At 40.2% G+C, this 16,329-nt stretch overlaps 1 protein-coding gene across 1 annotated transcript in view; it reads left to right on the top strand.

The window, feature by feature from the left end:
* psd2 (pleckstrin and Sec7 domain containing 2) overlaps positions 1-13,876 on the top strand; it is a 30,030-nt gene extending 16,154 nt beyond the window's left edge. The window contains exons 4-15 of the mRNA XM_037261027.1: positions 4,094-4,291; positions 4,767-4,847; positions 5,660-5,772; positions 6,437-6,495; positions 7,695-7,784; positions 7,869-7,912; positions 7,997-8,187; positions 8,322-8,392; positions 8,930-9,087; positions 9,162-9,306; positions 9,598-9,741; positions 10,615-13,876. Of these exons, the coding sequence (XP_037116922.1) occupies positions 4,094-4,291; positions 4,767-4,847; positions 5,660-5,772; positions 6,437-6,495; positions 7,695-7,784; positions 7,869-7,912; positions 7,997-8,187; positions 8,322-8,392; positions 8,930-9,087; positions 9,162-9,306; positions 9,598-9,741; positions 10,615-10,845 (1,525 nt within the window). The 3' untranslated portion in view covers positions 10,846-13,876. The remainder of the gene's footprint in view (positions 1-4,093; positions 4,292-4,766; positions 4,848-5,659; positions 5,773-6,436; positions 6,496-7,694; positions 7,785-7,868; positions 7,913-7,996; positions 8,188-8,321; positions 8,393-8,929; positions 9,088-9,161; positions 9,307-9,597; positions 9,742-10,614) is intronic.
* Positions 13,877-16,329: the final 2,453 nt, after the last annotated feature.

Below are 16,329 nucleotides of genomic sequence, written 5' to 3'. Positions count from 1 at the left end.
AAAAGTGAAGACAATTTGCAATTCTAGTCATGACACGAATTTGATGCACAATTTGTCTTCACGGGCCACGTAAAATGATGTGGCGGGCCGTATCTGGCCCCCGGGCCTTGAGTTTGACACCTGTGCACTTAGACAGTAGACAGGACTTCATCCTAGGCATGAAAACAGCGAACAGGTGAGTTGTCAGTGACAGAAAATGGGGTAATAAAAAATGTCATGAATCGGTAAAATTCCTAATCTAATATTCTGCTCACTGCACTGACATTACCCACTTGCCCCACCGTTTTTATTTTTGTTTTAACAATGTTGTACTACATTGCAAATACAGTACAAGTCAAGTCAAGTTTATTTATACAGCCCTTAATTACAGACAAGTCTCAAAGAGCTTCACAATTTAAACCCATTAAAAGCGCAAACAGACGGACGGATCAAACAGTAACATTGCGTTGATGGACTATTCATAAACGACATGGTCCTAAATCCAGGATGTGCACGTCTCTTGAACTGATGTGCGGCTTCAGAGGAAGTTGGGCAGGAGCCTTTGTACACAGAACCAGAAGGATCAGACCTTGCCTCAGGAAAAGTCTCCGCGGTGCTCTGCTCCGCCCCTACATCCTCTCTGCCGTGGAGTTTTCAGACAGGCAAGAAAGCTTCTAGGAACAAATCCAACTCTATTCCGCGCGCGTTGGGCGTATGGCGGAATAATACACCGACGTATCATTCGTAGTCTGGATTTATATGAGAGCGGACTTCCGCTTCACTACACTAACCTTCGGACTTGGCTCGGAGTAAAATAACCAACCGGACCTATGCAGATTAGAGCGAGAGACGGATGATGTGTCGGTCCGACATCGCGCCTTTGACCAGTCATTTCCCAGATCTGAAACGATGTGGAAGGAGGAATATGATGCTCACTTCGATTTTTTGCTGGAACTCCTGTAAGTTGAATCTTTTTATTTCGAGAGCAATGGAAGCTCTTACTGTTGAATAAGCGATTTTGCAGCGTGGCAAAGTGGAAAGAGTGAACCGGCGTTGCAAGGGAAATCACTGTAATATTTAATAAACTTAACTAATTGTGCATATTTTAATCATTTTAGCGTCTTAGCCAATAGTGAGCAGTCCGGTAATCGAACAGGAAAAAAAAAACAACATCTTGAAATGTCACTATTTATGCCGTGATATTATAATTACTGTGTCCTGCAGCGATCTGAAGTTTCTTTACCTAAAATAGTCTCTTCAGCCTATTAAAATATGTTCTTTTTCTCCCTTTGGTTATCTTCATGAACGTTCTCTGACCCGTGCTGTGGCCAACAATTCGAGAAATCAATGTGAGCAAACATTGCAGTGCTTAAAAAGCCGCCCCAACAGTAGACAGTACACATTGCAAAAGTTTTTATTTTTATAGAAATCATATTTGCAATCCTCCATCAGCTGTTTTCTCTGTTATGCACTGTGAACCACACTTAAACAATGAAATACCAGAATTTCAACATTTTTGATTACCCCTCACGGCGATCACTTACTGTCCCACTCTTGCTCACACACACACACACACACACACACACACACACACACACACACACACACACACAAATGAACATACCTCGGAGGCAGACAACTAAGGTGTTCGTGCACCACCAAAGAGATTAGGTGAGTCACTGGCATGCACCATCATGCTCACTGTATCTCTATCACTGACGCAAACATTCTAAGACAAACTGGTGCTTTCCAGTGAATAGGTATACAGTGATCCCTCGCTACTTCGCGTTTCGTTTATCGCGGCTTCACTACATCGCGGATTTTGTTTTCCAAATTAAAAAAACATTTAAAAGTCAAAATAAAACTTCTAAATTGAGGAAACATGTGACTAACCTTTAGGACAATGTAGTATTGCTCCAAATGTCCGTTTACATTCCTTTAGAAGTCCGTTGTCGCGTGTTAGCACGATCGCGAATTAGCATCTTTCCCCTAACTCGTTATTCTGCCCAGTACTTCTTGTTGGTGACCGTACTTCGCAGATTTCACTTATCGCGGGTGGTTCTTGGAACAAATTATCCGCGATAAACGAGGGATTACTGTATAGCAACTAAGTACAGCATACACAACAAAATACTGTCTTGTTATAGTCTACATTGCTTCCATTTTGTGTAGCATTATTTGCAGACATATGTAATGTGTAATCTGACTAAATGATAACATTTTCCGAGTCTACAGTCATCACCCCTGCTCTACAGGAAGCATCTTAATCAGATCACCCCACACCTCCCTAACCAACTTCATTGGTTGCCCTTGCACACATATCTGTTCTAATAGTTTCACACTACCGGATATAACAGCTGCCCACCCTGTCCCTAAGGATGAGCTTAGAACCCTCCACTTGAAAGGAATTTTGGCAGATAACAAACTGTACTTTAATTCTGGGTAGTGAACATCAATGTCTTGCTTACTTATGCTCGCTGGATTGATGTGAACCCGGGAGTTGTTTTTGTTGAGGACAGTGGCCCCAAGCATGCTTTTGAATAGTTCAAGGTCATGGGCATTATGGAAATAATCAAGGTCTTATTTAATCAGCCAAGAAAAAAATATATAACCTTGGGTGTAGCAAATTGTTAGGGGGTTTGGATGGGGTCACGACAAAGGCTTAGTCAGCTCCTGTAGCCTGCAGCATGTAAAATGGAAATGTTTGTTTTGTGTATTACGAATTTGTGGCTTTTTCTTTAATGTTAGTCTCTGTTCACATGGCAGTTTGGGATGTTTTGAATCACTCCACAATTGAGGCTGGCAGCCCTTACAAATTCATGTAGCACACAGTCCTTGGATTTCGCTGTACCCATGGTAGCTGGCAAATCCTAAACGCTAATGGCTAGTAATGTATTGAATTTGTGAGGGTAATTCAATCGGGTTGATCTGATTATGCAAAAACAAACGATCTGGCGGAATTGCTGACATGCCACACTGCTGCTCACCCTGAGGAGATGAACAAATGCCATTTGGAGTGATGGAGGGAAATAGGAATGCGAGCTTATGTTATGAAATGCCTCCTACATTTTACAATTCTGTGTTTACTCAACCCAAATTGACACTATTTTGTATAATTCATGTAGATAGTTTTCTTGATGCCCCTCAAAGAATGCAACCGTTTGTGAAGACTTGTCATGCGATATCTGTTAAAGCGTGTCATAGGATTATCATTGTGCGAAGTACCAACATTTGCATCGAGACAAGGTGATACAGGATGAGTTGATGACTGTGTCACGTGAGAAGATACAGTGTTAACTGCTTTTCACTGTTTCAATTTTCATGATTTTTTTTCAGCTAATACAGTGGCTAGTGACACCATTTGTAGTCTGGCATGAGTCTTTGCTGAAATATCTCATGAAGTGTGTGTTGCAGGCTGAAACATGCAGAATTTAATAAATGGTGGACTTTCCCTAAAGTGTCTGCGCTATATGGACCTACACCACGCTGACACAACACCAAGCGAATGAATAAGTAACGCTGTGAAGCCTAGTGACTACTGTAGTTAGTTAGCCGCACGGCCACCTTGTAGTTTCAATGTGTTTGAGAGCAAAGACAATTGATGATGATTTTAAAGCCTAATTTTATGATCTTAACCTTTTTTTTTTCTTTCAAATCATTCAGATTTTGCCTGGTGTCTAAACGGATATTTATTTTCACTTCACAGAAACTTCTACTGTTTTGTCAACTTGCATAACTGCTCCTAATAGGGGTGACTAATACATCCAGTCCCAAAATGGGATCCAGAGACGACTCTGCCTCAATGTCACATAGTGTCACACACAACTTAGCTGAGGCTATTTAACTCAGGGGCAACTTGAAGGGCTAGAGAGAACACTTTGTGCTTCTTGTGTCAGAGCCACATTTACCTCATAGTAGTGAAGTATTGTAAACTAAAGTTTTAGACGAGCCATGGAGGCAGATGAGAGCTGCCTCAGCCTGATAAACCGTCAAAGAGGGGCATAAATCTATTGTGTAAAACGTGCAAAAAAATGGCTAGTAAGTTTCATTAACCTGGACACATGGGCTGTGTGTTTCTTTTTGTTCATCAATGTGTTTGTGCTCCTCCCAACAGTGACGCCAACCTCACAGACGTGCTGTCTGACTCAGACGAGTGTGAGTTGGGCAGTCTGGAGCATTTGGAGCGCGGTAGCACCGACAACCTCGCCAATGGCTGCCGAGCGGACTACGAAGCTGCCAAAAGGCTCGCCAAACGCCTTTATCACCTTGAGGGCTTCAAGCGCTGCGATGTGGCCAGACACCTGGGCAAAAAGTGAGCACATGCAAGCATGAATACGACTCACAAAAACCTAAAATGTACTTTATCTTTTCAGGACAACCTAATTTGACCTTCTCTAAATGTTTTCATGCACATGTCCAGCAATCTGCATTGTGACACGCTAAGCTTCTTGTGTTGACCTCACAATGGTGAGGTACTGTTGATCACTTGTTACATGTTGTCTTGCTCTCATGATGTCAAAGCATGAAGAGCAGGATGAATTCTAATGGAACCTGGAGATGCACAAGGAGCGTGTTGTAAATTTTGTCTTTCATCTCCTTGAGAGCAGCAAGCAATGCAAAACACACTGAAAGACTGCAGAGTTTGACAAGTGCATTACAAAGTTTAGAGAAGGTCAGATTAAGTTCACCAGCCTGAAAGCCGACTATTGCTACGTTTTTGTGCTCTGCCTGTGTGATATTTCGATATATTTGCCATTGATTCATTGTTGCCTTCTGCTTTCCTGCAGTAATGACTTTAGTCAGTTGGTGGCGTCAGAATACCTGAGTTTCTTTGACTTCTCTGGCTTTTCACTGGATCGGGCCTTAAGGTAATCCACACAGCAGCTATACACGGCATGTGTGTCAGAGTAAGAAAGAGCTTGTCCACAAGCGTGTGGATGTGACATTCACTGTTCACAAGGCATTAGCGTGGTGCTTGTTAAGCTTTTTTGTTCACTCAAGTTTGCCGATAGACCTGACAGCCAGCAAGCGCATCACTTTCTTGGAGCTGACCTGTTGGTGTTCCAACATGCTGTCGTCAGGCCGGCACCATGAAGCTTGTCTGAATATTTGAATACTGTTGCTAACGGTGACATTTTTTTTAACTGTAAAATGGATGCTTTTATTTGAAATGGCTCAAAAAATATATATATTTGGTTTACAGTTTTTCAATTGGTACGGGGCCCAAAGAAGGGAAAGGCTCCAGCTTACCCACAATGCTGTTGCAGATAGTTTATATAGAAAATGGATGAATGGATGGGATTGACATTCATTTTGAGCTAACGAAATATGTTTAACATGAATGCCCGAGTAATTTTGTATGCATTTTTCTTCAGTAGGCAGCTTCTAGCCACTGTACCAGCTTTTCATCAGAATACGAAAGATACATATGTTTTAAGATAATTTGTGCAGATGTCTGGAATGATGTGCTGTAATGTATTAACCGGTACTGTAGTCTTCTATTTTCTACTACTGTTGTTGGCATTTTGGCTCAGTAGTCACATGCAATCTTGACGGAAAATGCAATTTCAAATTTCTGACAGTATCATGCGTGACCTCTTTGTCCTGTTTCCAAACACATGCTTGTCTGTATCTGTGACCTCAGACTTCTGACCTCCAGTTACCCTTTTATGTGTGACAGGAACTTTTTAAAAGCCTTTCCGTTGATGGGGGAGACGCAGGAAAGAGAGAGAATCCTTGTGCATTTCTCCAAACGTTTCTGCCACTGCAATTTGCAAACACTCACTTCTGAAGGTCAGAGCAATGTTGTTGCTTTTTAGAATTTGTGGAATTTAAGCAGAAGAATATATTCCATACCATAGTCTCTTAGAATAACTTGGTTATGTACTGTGTATTTATACAGCGTAACTGTATACATACAATATTAGGATGCAAATCTAATTTTAGAGGGTCGCTGATTTAATACAGTGTCGACATATGACATTTTAAGGCTATGAACAGCCTGGCATATAAATAAATTTTCACGTGGCACAAGGCATGATCAATGACTTAATGTTCTGTCTTCTTTTGATTGTTTATATAGTATAGCATGTTTTAGTGACTATAGCGACTTAAGTGCAGTTTTTGGGTCACGTCGGCGTTGCAGCAAAAGAACTCCATTGGATCTGAGGATCCCTGAAAGCGCAGTCCAAGAGCTTTATGACTAACACTATTTAACAGAATGAGGTACTAATATATAAATTAGCACTGTTCAGTATGCAGTGGAACTTGACCTCATTGCAATAATATACATGGATACTATACATACAATTCAGATGTGCCTAATGTTGTGGCCGGTGAATGTACAGTTTAATGCAGTGCTTTAACATTAAGATTTGCATTAGAGAATGCGCGGCATTGCAACGCATTTGTGTGTGACATGAAGTTGACCTCAGCCTTGTGTGTCATCCTTCTGCAGATGGAGCCCACACATTAACCTGCGCTCTCATGCTGCTTAACACAGATCTACATGGACATGTATGTGTTTACGTTGTCATGGATTCCGTCGTATCTAATCACCCCGCATATTGGAAAAATGTTAACAAAACAGAAGTTTGCCATCAATGGCATATCTTATTTTTCATCTCCATTTTTCTTTCCTTCTAAAGTCTCCTTCCTCCCCCACCCCTTTCTGACTCTCCTCACACTTTGCCTCTAAGCCTACTTTTTGACCTGTTTCTGTCTCTCTTGTCCTTAGATAGTCTCAAGTGTTCATTTTTAACTGGAGCATGGTGATGTGAACTACATAGCACAATCAGTAGTCATCAAATGTCCATGTTCCCTCAACTGCTCACATCAACCCTGCCCCTGCTAAACACTCGCGTAGTGAATAGCCTTCCTTTAACTAACATCCTTTCTCTCTTTTTGGTTCCTTTTCTTCCCTTTCAAACCCCGCCACCCCCCTGCTCACCACATCCGGTTTCCTGGCCTCTCTCTGTCCCTGCAGGTGGTAAGTATCCCTCTGGTGCCCACACTCAAATTGGTCCTTGTACATAACGTGCTTCTTTTGGTTTCTCAACCAGTGTCCCAAATTTGGTGCTGATGCTACTTGAGGTTCCCAATCAGCAAATGTAGCGGTCATCAAAATGACTACAATGTAAAATATCCACGGTTCTCTAATGGATACTGCATATGTTAAAAGGACAAAATATGGCAAAAGTTATCGCTACACTAGTCATTGGCATATTAATCTGTTAATCGATTCTTTGCCCCTTATAAATAGTGGTGATTGTGTGAAATCAACAATTGATTAATAGGTTCTTGAAGTGACCAAGCCAAATGACTCTGAGGTACCATCAGAAGCGCTGTTAATAAAGTTTCTTCGAGTTTGCATTCTGAAAAACAGCATTACATCAGTTATGGGAAGTTGTGCTATGTCCTCACAGAACAAAAGCACAACAGATAAATTCTTCCATTATATTTGGGTAAAATAATCCTCAATGTCTTGCACTTCACTTAAACATTGTGCAGAAAAAACAAGTATTGGTAATCAATATGGCATGAAAAAAAAAAAGTATGAGCGTTGGGGAGAGAAACAATGCCACCAAGTGGACAAAGGTAAAACTGCATTCAGCGCGTCCCCTTTCAAAGCCATTTTAATAGATTTGTCACCTTCTACGTCGTTTACATAAAATTACTAAATTAACCGTCACAGTTATGGATTGTTCTTTTCTCAGAATATTGGAAAGAAGATGTCTTGCCAGCAGTTTATCAGTAATCTTGATGGCCTCAACAATGGCAATGACTTTCCTAAAGACTTATTGAAGGTACAGCACTCACCTTCTCCTCAAAACATGTCTTATGCTTGCAGGAAGATTTAGTCACACCCTTGTTCTGCCTTCCCTACACAGGTCTTATATAACTCAATCAAGAACGAGAAGCTTGAGTGGGCTGTGTGAGTATGCTCTTAGTTTTGCTCAAAAAAGAAAAGACATCACAATATGCATCTCCTGTTCATCTTTTTTTTTGCCGTGTGCAGTGAAGAAGAAGAGCTAAGGAAGAGTCTGTCAGAGCTGGTAGAGGAGCAGTGTGAGGGCGGCAGTAAACGTGTTGGCAGGGTAACGGACAGCAATAACCCTTTCATCGCCATTCCCATCCTCGTCAATGCTGTAACCTACAAACACGGAGTGCTGACTCGCAAAAGCCATGCTGACATGGATGGCAAGCGGAGTGAGTACACAAATGTGAACTGACTTTACAGTCATTTTTTTAATCTCCTATCTTTATTTTGTAAAAATATACTCTTGTATTGTGAATCACTGAGACAATCTATGACTAATCTCGCTCCCATTTCTGCAATCCAGCCCCTCGGGGTCGGCGTGGTTGGAAGAAGTTTTATGCGGTTCTGAAGGGAATGATATTGTATCTCCAAAAGGTACTGCATCCCGTCCATTTTCTTTGTTGCCATAGAAACACACACACACTCGCTACATGGCGTCACTGATATGGAAGATTTTGCGTGCTTGAGAGAGGGAGGCAGAAGGACATTTTGGCAACTGTAGTGTGTGTTTGTCTCCCTCTCCTGGTGATAAGGCTTTATTGTAACATAGAAGAAATTAGTGGAAATATGGACTCCAAGTAAAGCTTTGGACATCTGCCTCGTAGTTCTAATGATCTGAGTTTGAATTTCAGCTTCGGCCTTCCTTTGGTTATGCATGTCCTATGTGCCTGCGTGGGTCACCTTACCAAAAACATCCATGTTAGGTCAACTCCGTAACTGTGACTGTTGATTGGTCATATCCCTGCGATTGGCTGACAACGACTCAGTAGATTGATACTTTTCATGTATGCATTAAATTAAAAGAACTGTGAGTGTTAGCCTTATTTTAAACATCACAGTTGTTTTTGAAATGTTTACTTCTTTAGTATGACCTCAAAACGTGCAACGTGGCCTACAATTTCTCTCTTTCAGGATGAATATAAGCCAGATGCTGACATTTCAGAGGTGGACCTGAAGAATGCGGTGCGGATCCACCACGCTTTAGCTACTCGCGCCACCGATTACAGCAAAAAAGCCAACGTACTGAAGCTCAAAACATCCGACTGGAGAGTTTTTCTGCTTCAGGCCCCGTGTGTAAACTGAGGACACTAATTTGCCTCTCCCTAAGCCCTAGTCAGCTATTTATGATGCTTTTTCTCTTTAGGGGCGAGGAAGAGATGATGTCGTGGATCTTTCGGATTAACCTGGTGGCAGCGCTTTTCTCTGCTCCAGCCTTCCCTGCTGCCATTGGCTCCATGAAAAAATTTTGCCGACCCATCCTTCCATCCTCATCTACAAGACTCAATCAGGTTCATGCATTATACAGTATTGCACGTGTATACAGCGTATACAGAGTGTTTCTCTCTCATACATACACACACACACACACACACACACACACACACACACATGAGTCATATAAACTTTATTTTAGATTCCCAGTACAATGTAAGCACATTATAGCACATCCCTAATTAAAAAATTCCACACATACCCTTTATTGCACACCATACATTTACATATTCTATTTGTGCGCAAAGCCAATCTAATTGGCTGTTTTGTGGGTCTTGTGTTGTTTGCTTGGCATGTCATTGGTGCAGGAGGCGCAGCTGCTGAGTCATGAGAGCAAGCTGAAGCAGATGAGCCTGGAGCTGGAAGAGCACCGAAAAACCCCGCCCTCATCTGACCCAAAAAGCCGCGAGTGGGAAGAGTATCGGCTCAAAGAGCACTACCTCACGTATGAGGTAGACTCAGTCATTTCTAGTGTATTATGCTGTTGATTATTTGACAGACGTCAATGAGGTCTGTGATTTTCACTCACTGACCACATCGGGTACACTTTTTTTCTTTGTAATGAGATCCAATAGAAAAGCTGTATAATTTTTTTAGTAACACTTGCTTTTGATTGACCCCATTACAACTATACAGGATATCATTTGATTTCATAACAAATAACAGAATCCATTTCTTTAGTATTGCTACCTTGACTTACGAATGACTCAACTTAAGAGTTTTTGAAATACAAACTGTTGCTTGGTCAATTTTTATGCTTTGGCTGGTGAGCAATCATTTGATGTATGAGTGCTCGATTGTGACGGAGAACTCAACTCACTTCACAAATAAGTTGTTCGGAAAATGCGTGATGGATGTTTGGATTAAAAAAAAAAAGAAGAGAGACAAATTGCCTTTGCCTAAGGAATGTCTGCTATAAAGGTGCTGTGTTAATGGCTATACTCAAACACAAAGGATTTAGCAACGGATATGGAGAGAGAATATAACAATACTTCTAGAAAGAGGTGGGTGACATAGGCAAATATATTGTGATTTTTTTTTCCCCTGATAAATTTATCCTTCAACCAAAGCTAGCCCTTATGTCCTTGGCACCCAATGTCACAAGATGGCGCCAAAGCAACGTTTTCATATTAGTCATGGCTTTGCCCTGACAACAAAAGCAATAGTGTAGTTTTCGAGGAGGAGGTCAGTATTTATTTCTCATTGGAGTGTGGTGATAACAGTTTTAGAATAGGCCATTCTGCTTTTTCCTCCATGTTCTTTGCATTGTTGACGTCCATCCCTGTATCAACCACCTCTCTCCATTCTTCTCACATTCTGAGCAGAAGACTCGCTACGAGACGTACATCAGCCTCCTTGGGGCCAAAATCCGTACTGAGACAGACGATCTGGAGAAGATTGAGGCCAGCGTGTTGGGTGGCCTGATGATGGAGGGTGTCCTGGGCGGCCGCGATTACCACCTCCGGAAAACACAGTCCTCGCCGTCAATCAACCAGGCTCACAGTGGCTTGAACGGGAGGGGCGCTGGAGGCACTGCTGTGGGACAGATGAGCTGAGGAGGGAAGTGGACCACAAAGACCACTGCCCTAAAAATGACCTCCCTCAAAGCCAAAACCAGCGTCATGTAACATGTAATTGGGTTGCCAGATTATCGTCTTTATGAAATCAAAATCCTTCCGAGAATTTATCAACCCCCGGTGATCAAGTTTCCTTGAGCAATAGAAGACCCTCCGTCGACCTCAGTACTGTTGCACATTGAAAATGATCACAACAGTGATCTCTATTTATTACATCGTCAGTATTATTTTTGAAGGCAGGCGTGATGCGGTTTGTCTTTTGTTGAAATATGGGTTTACCTTAGAGCAGAGAGAATGAGGCCAGACAACGACACAAATGACGTTCAAGCACGTCTGGTTCCCTCTGTCTGGTGTCCCTGCAGGCAGCGGCTGACATAGAGAAAGTGGAAATGGTACTACTGTAGCATTTTGGCCTTTGCATTTCACACTCACCTTTGGACCTACATTTTGGGGTGGAGTGTGGTTTGCAAAGGTGACACTACAAATCTGTTACAGAAAAAAAAATACTCAGAAGGATCCTCCCAAGTCAAACATATTTATTTATTTATTTAATTTTTTCAGAAATTCTTTATTGCAGCGAGTCAACACGCTCTTTTTACAACCGTCTCCTTGCACACCCGTAGAGAGCAACGCCCTCATGGAACTGTTTGCCGGAGGAGCTCGGAGTTGAGTGCCTTACTCACGGCACCTTGACACCAGCTAGTGAGCACACCATCAACGAGAACTTGAATCAAAAAGGACTTGAAACAGACCCGACTCTTGCTAAATGTCTCGCTCTGTGATTTCTAAGCCGCCGTTACCCCTAAGTAGTGATACATATTTAAATATTATTTTTCTTCCGAGCGTTTCAGAGGAAATCAGCATGCGACTGAATTAAAGCACTATGTGACGTTCATCGCTTTCTTGTCTTGAAAGACTGCACTGATAATAGTTGGGAGGGAAGTGTCAAAAGAATTAGAAATGACCCCTAAAATATCAGTGGCAACACTTCCGAGTTCAATTAGGTCCAGTAGTATTTTGACAGGATTTTTGTTTTTTTACATACCACTGAAATTGATTTGAAATTATTGTGATTGAAGTGTAAACTTTTAGATTTAATTTAAGGGGTTTCTCTAAAGAATATTTATCATTCAAGAATTATGGTCAGAATAATTCAATTGTCAATGGCTCAACATTACTAGTAAAGTAGTATTTTCATTTCAGGACAATATTTATTGATTTTAGATTTTGATTATCTTCTCCAGAGTATTCGTGACTATTGCTGTTCTGCTTTTCCCCTCACCTCTTCTTAAATTAAAGCTGAAAATATACACTTTATTCATACCAGTGTACAAAGGTATACATTCTCATCCTTATAATATTTTTTAAAGGCTGAGTCAACCCCCCAAATTTCTTTGTAATAATATGTTCTGTGCAGCCCAACTAATTGAAACACAATGTTCTGATGAATGTTTTGCTTGTGGAATATAAATTAATTACCTATTTTATCCATCTCAGTGGGCGGCCATTTTGCCACTTGCTGTTAACTTCTAATGACATCACAGATGCTCAGGTCTCAGGTTGCAACCAATCACTGCTCAGCTTCAGAAAACCGATGAGCTATGATAAGGTGGCACCTGAGAACTGGCAACTGTGATGTCATTTTAAGTCGAGTTAAGTGGCAAAATGGCCACCCCCTGAGGCGGATAAAAACGGGTGAATTTTGATACATATCTCACATCCCACCGACGCAATATTAATGAAATATCTGTTTAGACAAGTGGGGGCACATACGGCATATTATTGTAAAAACAATGGGTTAACTTTGCCTATAAAATGCTTACAAGACGTTAATGTAGCAGAGTCATTCGCTCTAAGAAGTATTTGTGCTTTCGGGCATTTTAGGTAGGAAAACAAAATCAAGCAGTCATTTTGCAAATGAGACAGTAATCAGCACAAATCATCCTTGTGAGATGGCACTTGTTTAGAAACTATCCAAATCTTTCAGTCTTGTGATTTTCTTTTTTTTAATGAAATCTTGTTTTTGATGCCCTTTACCCATGTGTACAAGTGTAGCAGCGGGACTGTTCCAATTTGGCGCACAAACACCAAAGTGTCCGAAGAGTGGCTGGAAAACAAATCCACCAGCGGAATATCCATCAAAACATCCTCCACATGGGTCACACAAAATTTGTTTTCTAAGAAGCGAACGGTTAGGTTTTCTCAGTAAGGCAAAGCAGACGTCCACCAGAATATCACATTAAGGCTACTTCTCTTGGAGCTTGCATAATATGAGGAGGACATTGGTGGCTAGAGTGAGTGGTGACGGTACCAATGTTTGTGAGCACCTTATTGATCCCACACAAATGCACAAACATGTTTGAAGTAATTTGCTTATGACACAACTGTAGAGCTTAGAGCACCTCAATGAGGCACTTGTTGACTTTTTGCCAGAGCTTTTCCATGTCCTCATGAGCTTTCACATCTTTGCTATGGTGTCCCACTCTCCTCTTGCTAAATGGACAGGTTGGAAATTCATTTAGGGACTTCACTGGAAAGTTGGAATCCCAGCTTAAAGTGGAAGGGTGTATTGTATCGGGATAAACAACTTTTTTGTTTTTTAACGCAGACATGCCCTTGTAGTCAGTTTGGCTGTCGTGCTAATCGATGTTCCCAATGTTAGGGTAGGCCTGTGCTGTAAAATAGGACTGTGACAAAGTCTTTGTTGATTGTTGTTACATTGTTATGTTAATTTAAAAAATGGCAACTTCAGCACTTTGATGTCAGCGTTAGACCTGTCATTTTGCTTAGTTTGTATATTTGAACTGCTCCCCTGATGTTCATACAGTGTAAAAGACATTTACTGAATATTTAGTCTGTGCTTCATAAAATAAGGTTTTATAGAGAAGATAGTAGTCGTGATTTACTAATATTGGCACCAAAACAGTGTTCTGCAGTTTGGGTGCCAATGACATCACTGATGTACTGTACATATTTCTTTGTACTCTATATTAAAGGCATTTTAGAAGAATACAATTATTTCTCATTTCATAATCCAAACACTGGAAAGAGACCTCCCCCCCTTAAGAAGAATTTAGCAAACATGTCCTCACGTGTACAAAGTGCATCGCAGTATGGACCTGACTAGCAGGAAGTGGTTAGAATGCTAATTTCATAATACAACAAAACAATTATATAGTTATTGGGAGAAGATAATTTTGAAAGAAATAAGAAGCCCGTATTATAAGCGTTGCTCATTCAGTAGCTTCTTTTTAGCGTACTGCTATAATAGCTTAAGTTTGCATTGGGAAGAAATCTTTACTTATTACAAAGGACCAAAAAATAAAAAAAAGAACAAATAATTAGAAAAACTGATAATAGAAAATGGATGGATTACTATAGTTCACACTAAAGTCAGATTTTTTAAGGATTAAAATTCCGTTACGTTGAGTAGACCTGGGTAATCTGAATTAATTTAAAACATCCTACACATTTTCCCTCTAGAGTCCTTCCATGTACTATTAGGCCGTCCATTTTCTAAACTGCTGAGGGTGGCTGGTAAATTGGAGCCTATCCAAGCTGAGTTTGGGCGGGCGACATCTTGGACTGGTCAGTCAACCGCATCCATAATATCCTTGTAAAGAAAATAAAAATAAAGTGTTTATATATAGTATATATATATATATACATATATATATATACTATATATATGTATATATATAGTAGACCTTCATATAGAAGGGGCCTACTCATTTGTCTCTTTGTAATCATACATACATGTATTACCTGATATGTCCCAATATTAACTCATAAACAGTTATGTAGTACAAGTGACATAGTTTAAAAATGTTATGCTTATATCTTGGATAAAAGTGGGTACGTATCATCCCTTTCGGTATGTTACTTTCTAATATATAGAGTATCACATTGTTTGAATGGGAAAAAAAATACTAGTGCTGTAACTGTATAAAAATGAAATAAGTAATAACCTTTAACATCAATAAATGTAGTGTTGATACAGGTGAGCAGGGACACATGGAATGAGCTTTTATTGCATGATTAATCATTTTCAGACAACAAGACTCCCCCAAACATTAAAAATAAACAGCACTGTACAAAACAGCACACCTTTTCTTTTTTCTTTTTTTTTATCATTTTTGCTATCAACAGAAATTTAATAAGGTGGTGAATGGAGTGTAAGGACACGAGTCATGATGATGTTGAGATGTACAGGATGAGCTTGATGTCAAAGTATAAGCACCATCTTCATGTAGTCAGGAAAGGCCTTTTTTTTTTTGACAGGAAATACTCGAGAAGGGACAATGAGAGCTTTAACATACAAGAGGGTCGTTATCACAGTTTTCAGACATTTTTACCAACTTAAAAAAAGAACAATATTGGTGTATAGCACTATCATCATTATCATGCAAATTACTTCAGTAAACTTTCTGACACAGACAAAATATACTTCAATAAGTAGAACTCAATACATCTCTGTCCAGCAAGTCACAAAGCCTATAGTTTATAATCTTTTAATTAGATCCCTATCAAAAATAATATGCAGATTTGTATTCTTCTTAATATATCTAAAGTGCAAGTAGGTATCCATTTTTATTCAATGCTTTCTGTAAGTATAAATATACAAAGCAAAAGAAAAACGCAACATGTTTTTCCTGTTTACTTTTTCCGAAAGGAGGCGCATCATATATAACAAACATATATATATTTTTGGTATATATACATATATATATATACGTATATATATGTATATATAGTATATACGTACATATATATATGTATATATATATATACATATATGTGTGTGTATATATATATACATACATACACACACACACACACACACACACACACACACACACACACACACACACACACACACACACACACACACACACACACACACACACACACACACACACACACACATACATACACACGGCACAGATAAAATATTTTTGAAAAGTACAACATATCACATACGGGATGGTAAAGGGCTTCAGACTAAACGGTGACATGGGATATGTTCATTGTGCATTGAAAACCCCCCTCTCACACACATACCGCAGAATCTGGGCTCCACTCCCCTTCAGAACCTCTATAACACAACAGTAGCCTGTACAGTCTGTCAATAATATACCTGACAGTTGGTGTGAGTGCAACCAGAAGATGAGCTCCGTGGGTGGTTAGCATCGAGTCATGTGACCGGAGGCGGCCATTGTTTGTGTGGTTAACCAAGAACTCTGGATGACCAATAAGTGACACCAAAATTTGGATGGTAACACCAAGTAGAAGATCTGTTTGTTGTCCAGTTTGGTAAAACGATTATCACCCAAATTTCATGGACAGTTGCCATCTGATGTCATGCATGCGTGGTCACCTCAACACACTAACAGTGATAGCCAGTTGACTTTAAGGCAGGGATTTTCAACTGGCTTTGTCCAAGGGACCACATTATACCCAAGA

This window comes from Syngnathus acus, chromosome 10, assembly GCF_901709675.1.
Source record: "Syngnathus acus chromosome 10, fSynAcu1.2, whole genome shotgun sequence".
Lineage (NCBI taxonomy): Eukaryota > Metazoa > Chordata > Actinopteri > Syngnathiformes > Syngnathidae > Syngnathus > Syngnathus acus.
Note: the sequence above shows the minus strand (reverse complement) of the source record. Positions and strands in the feature narration are given on the sequence as shown.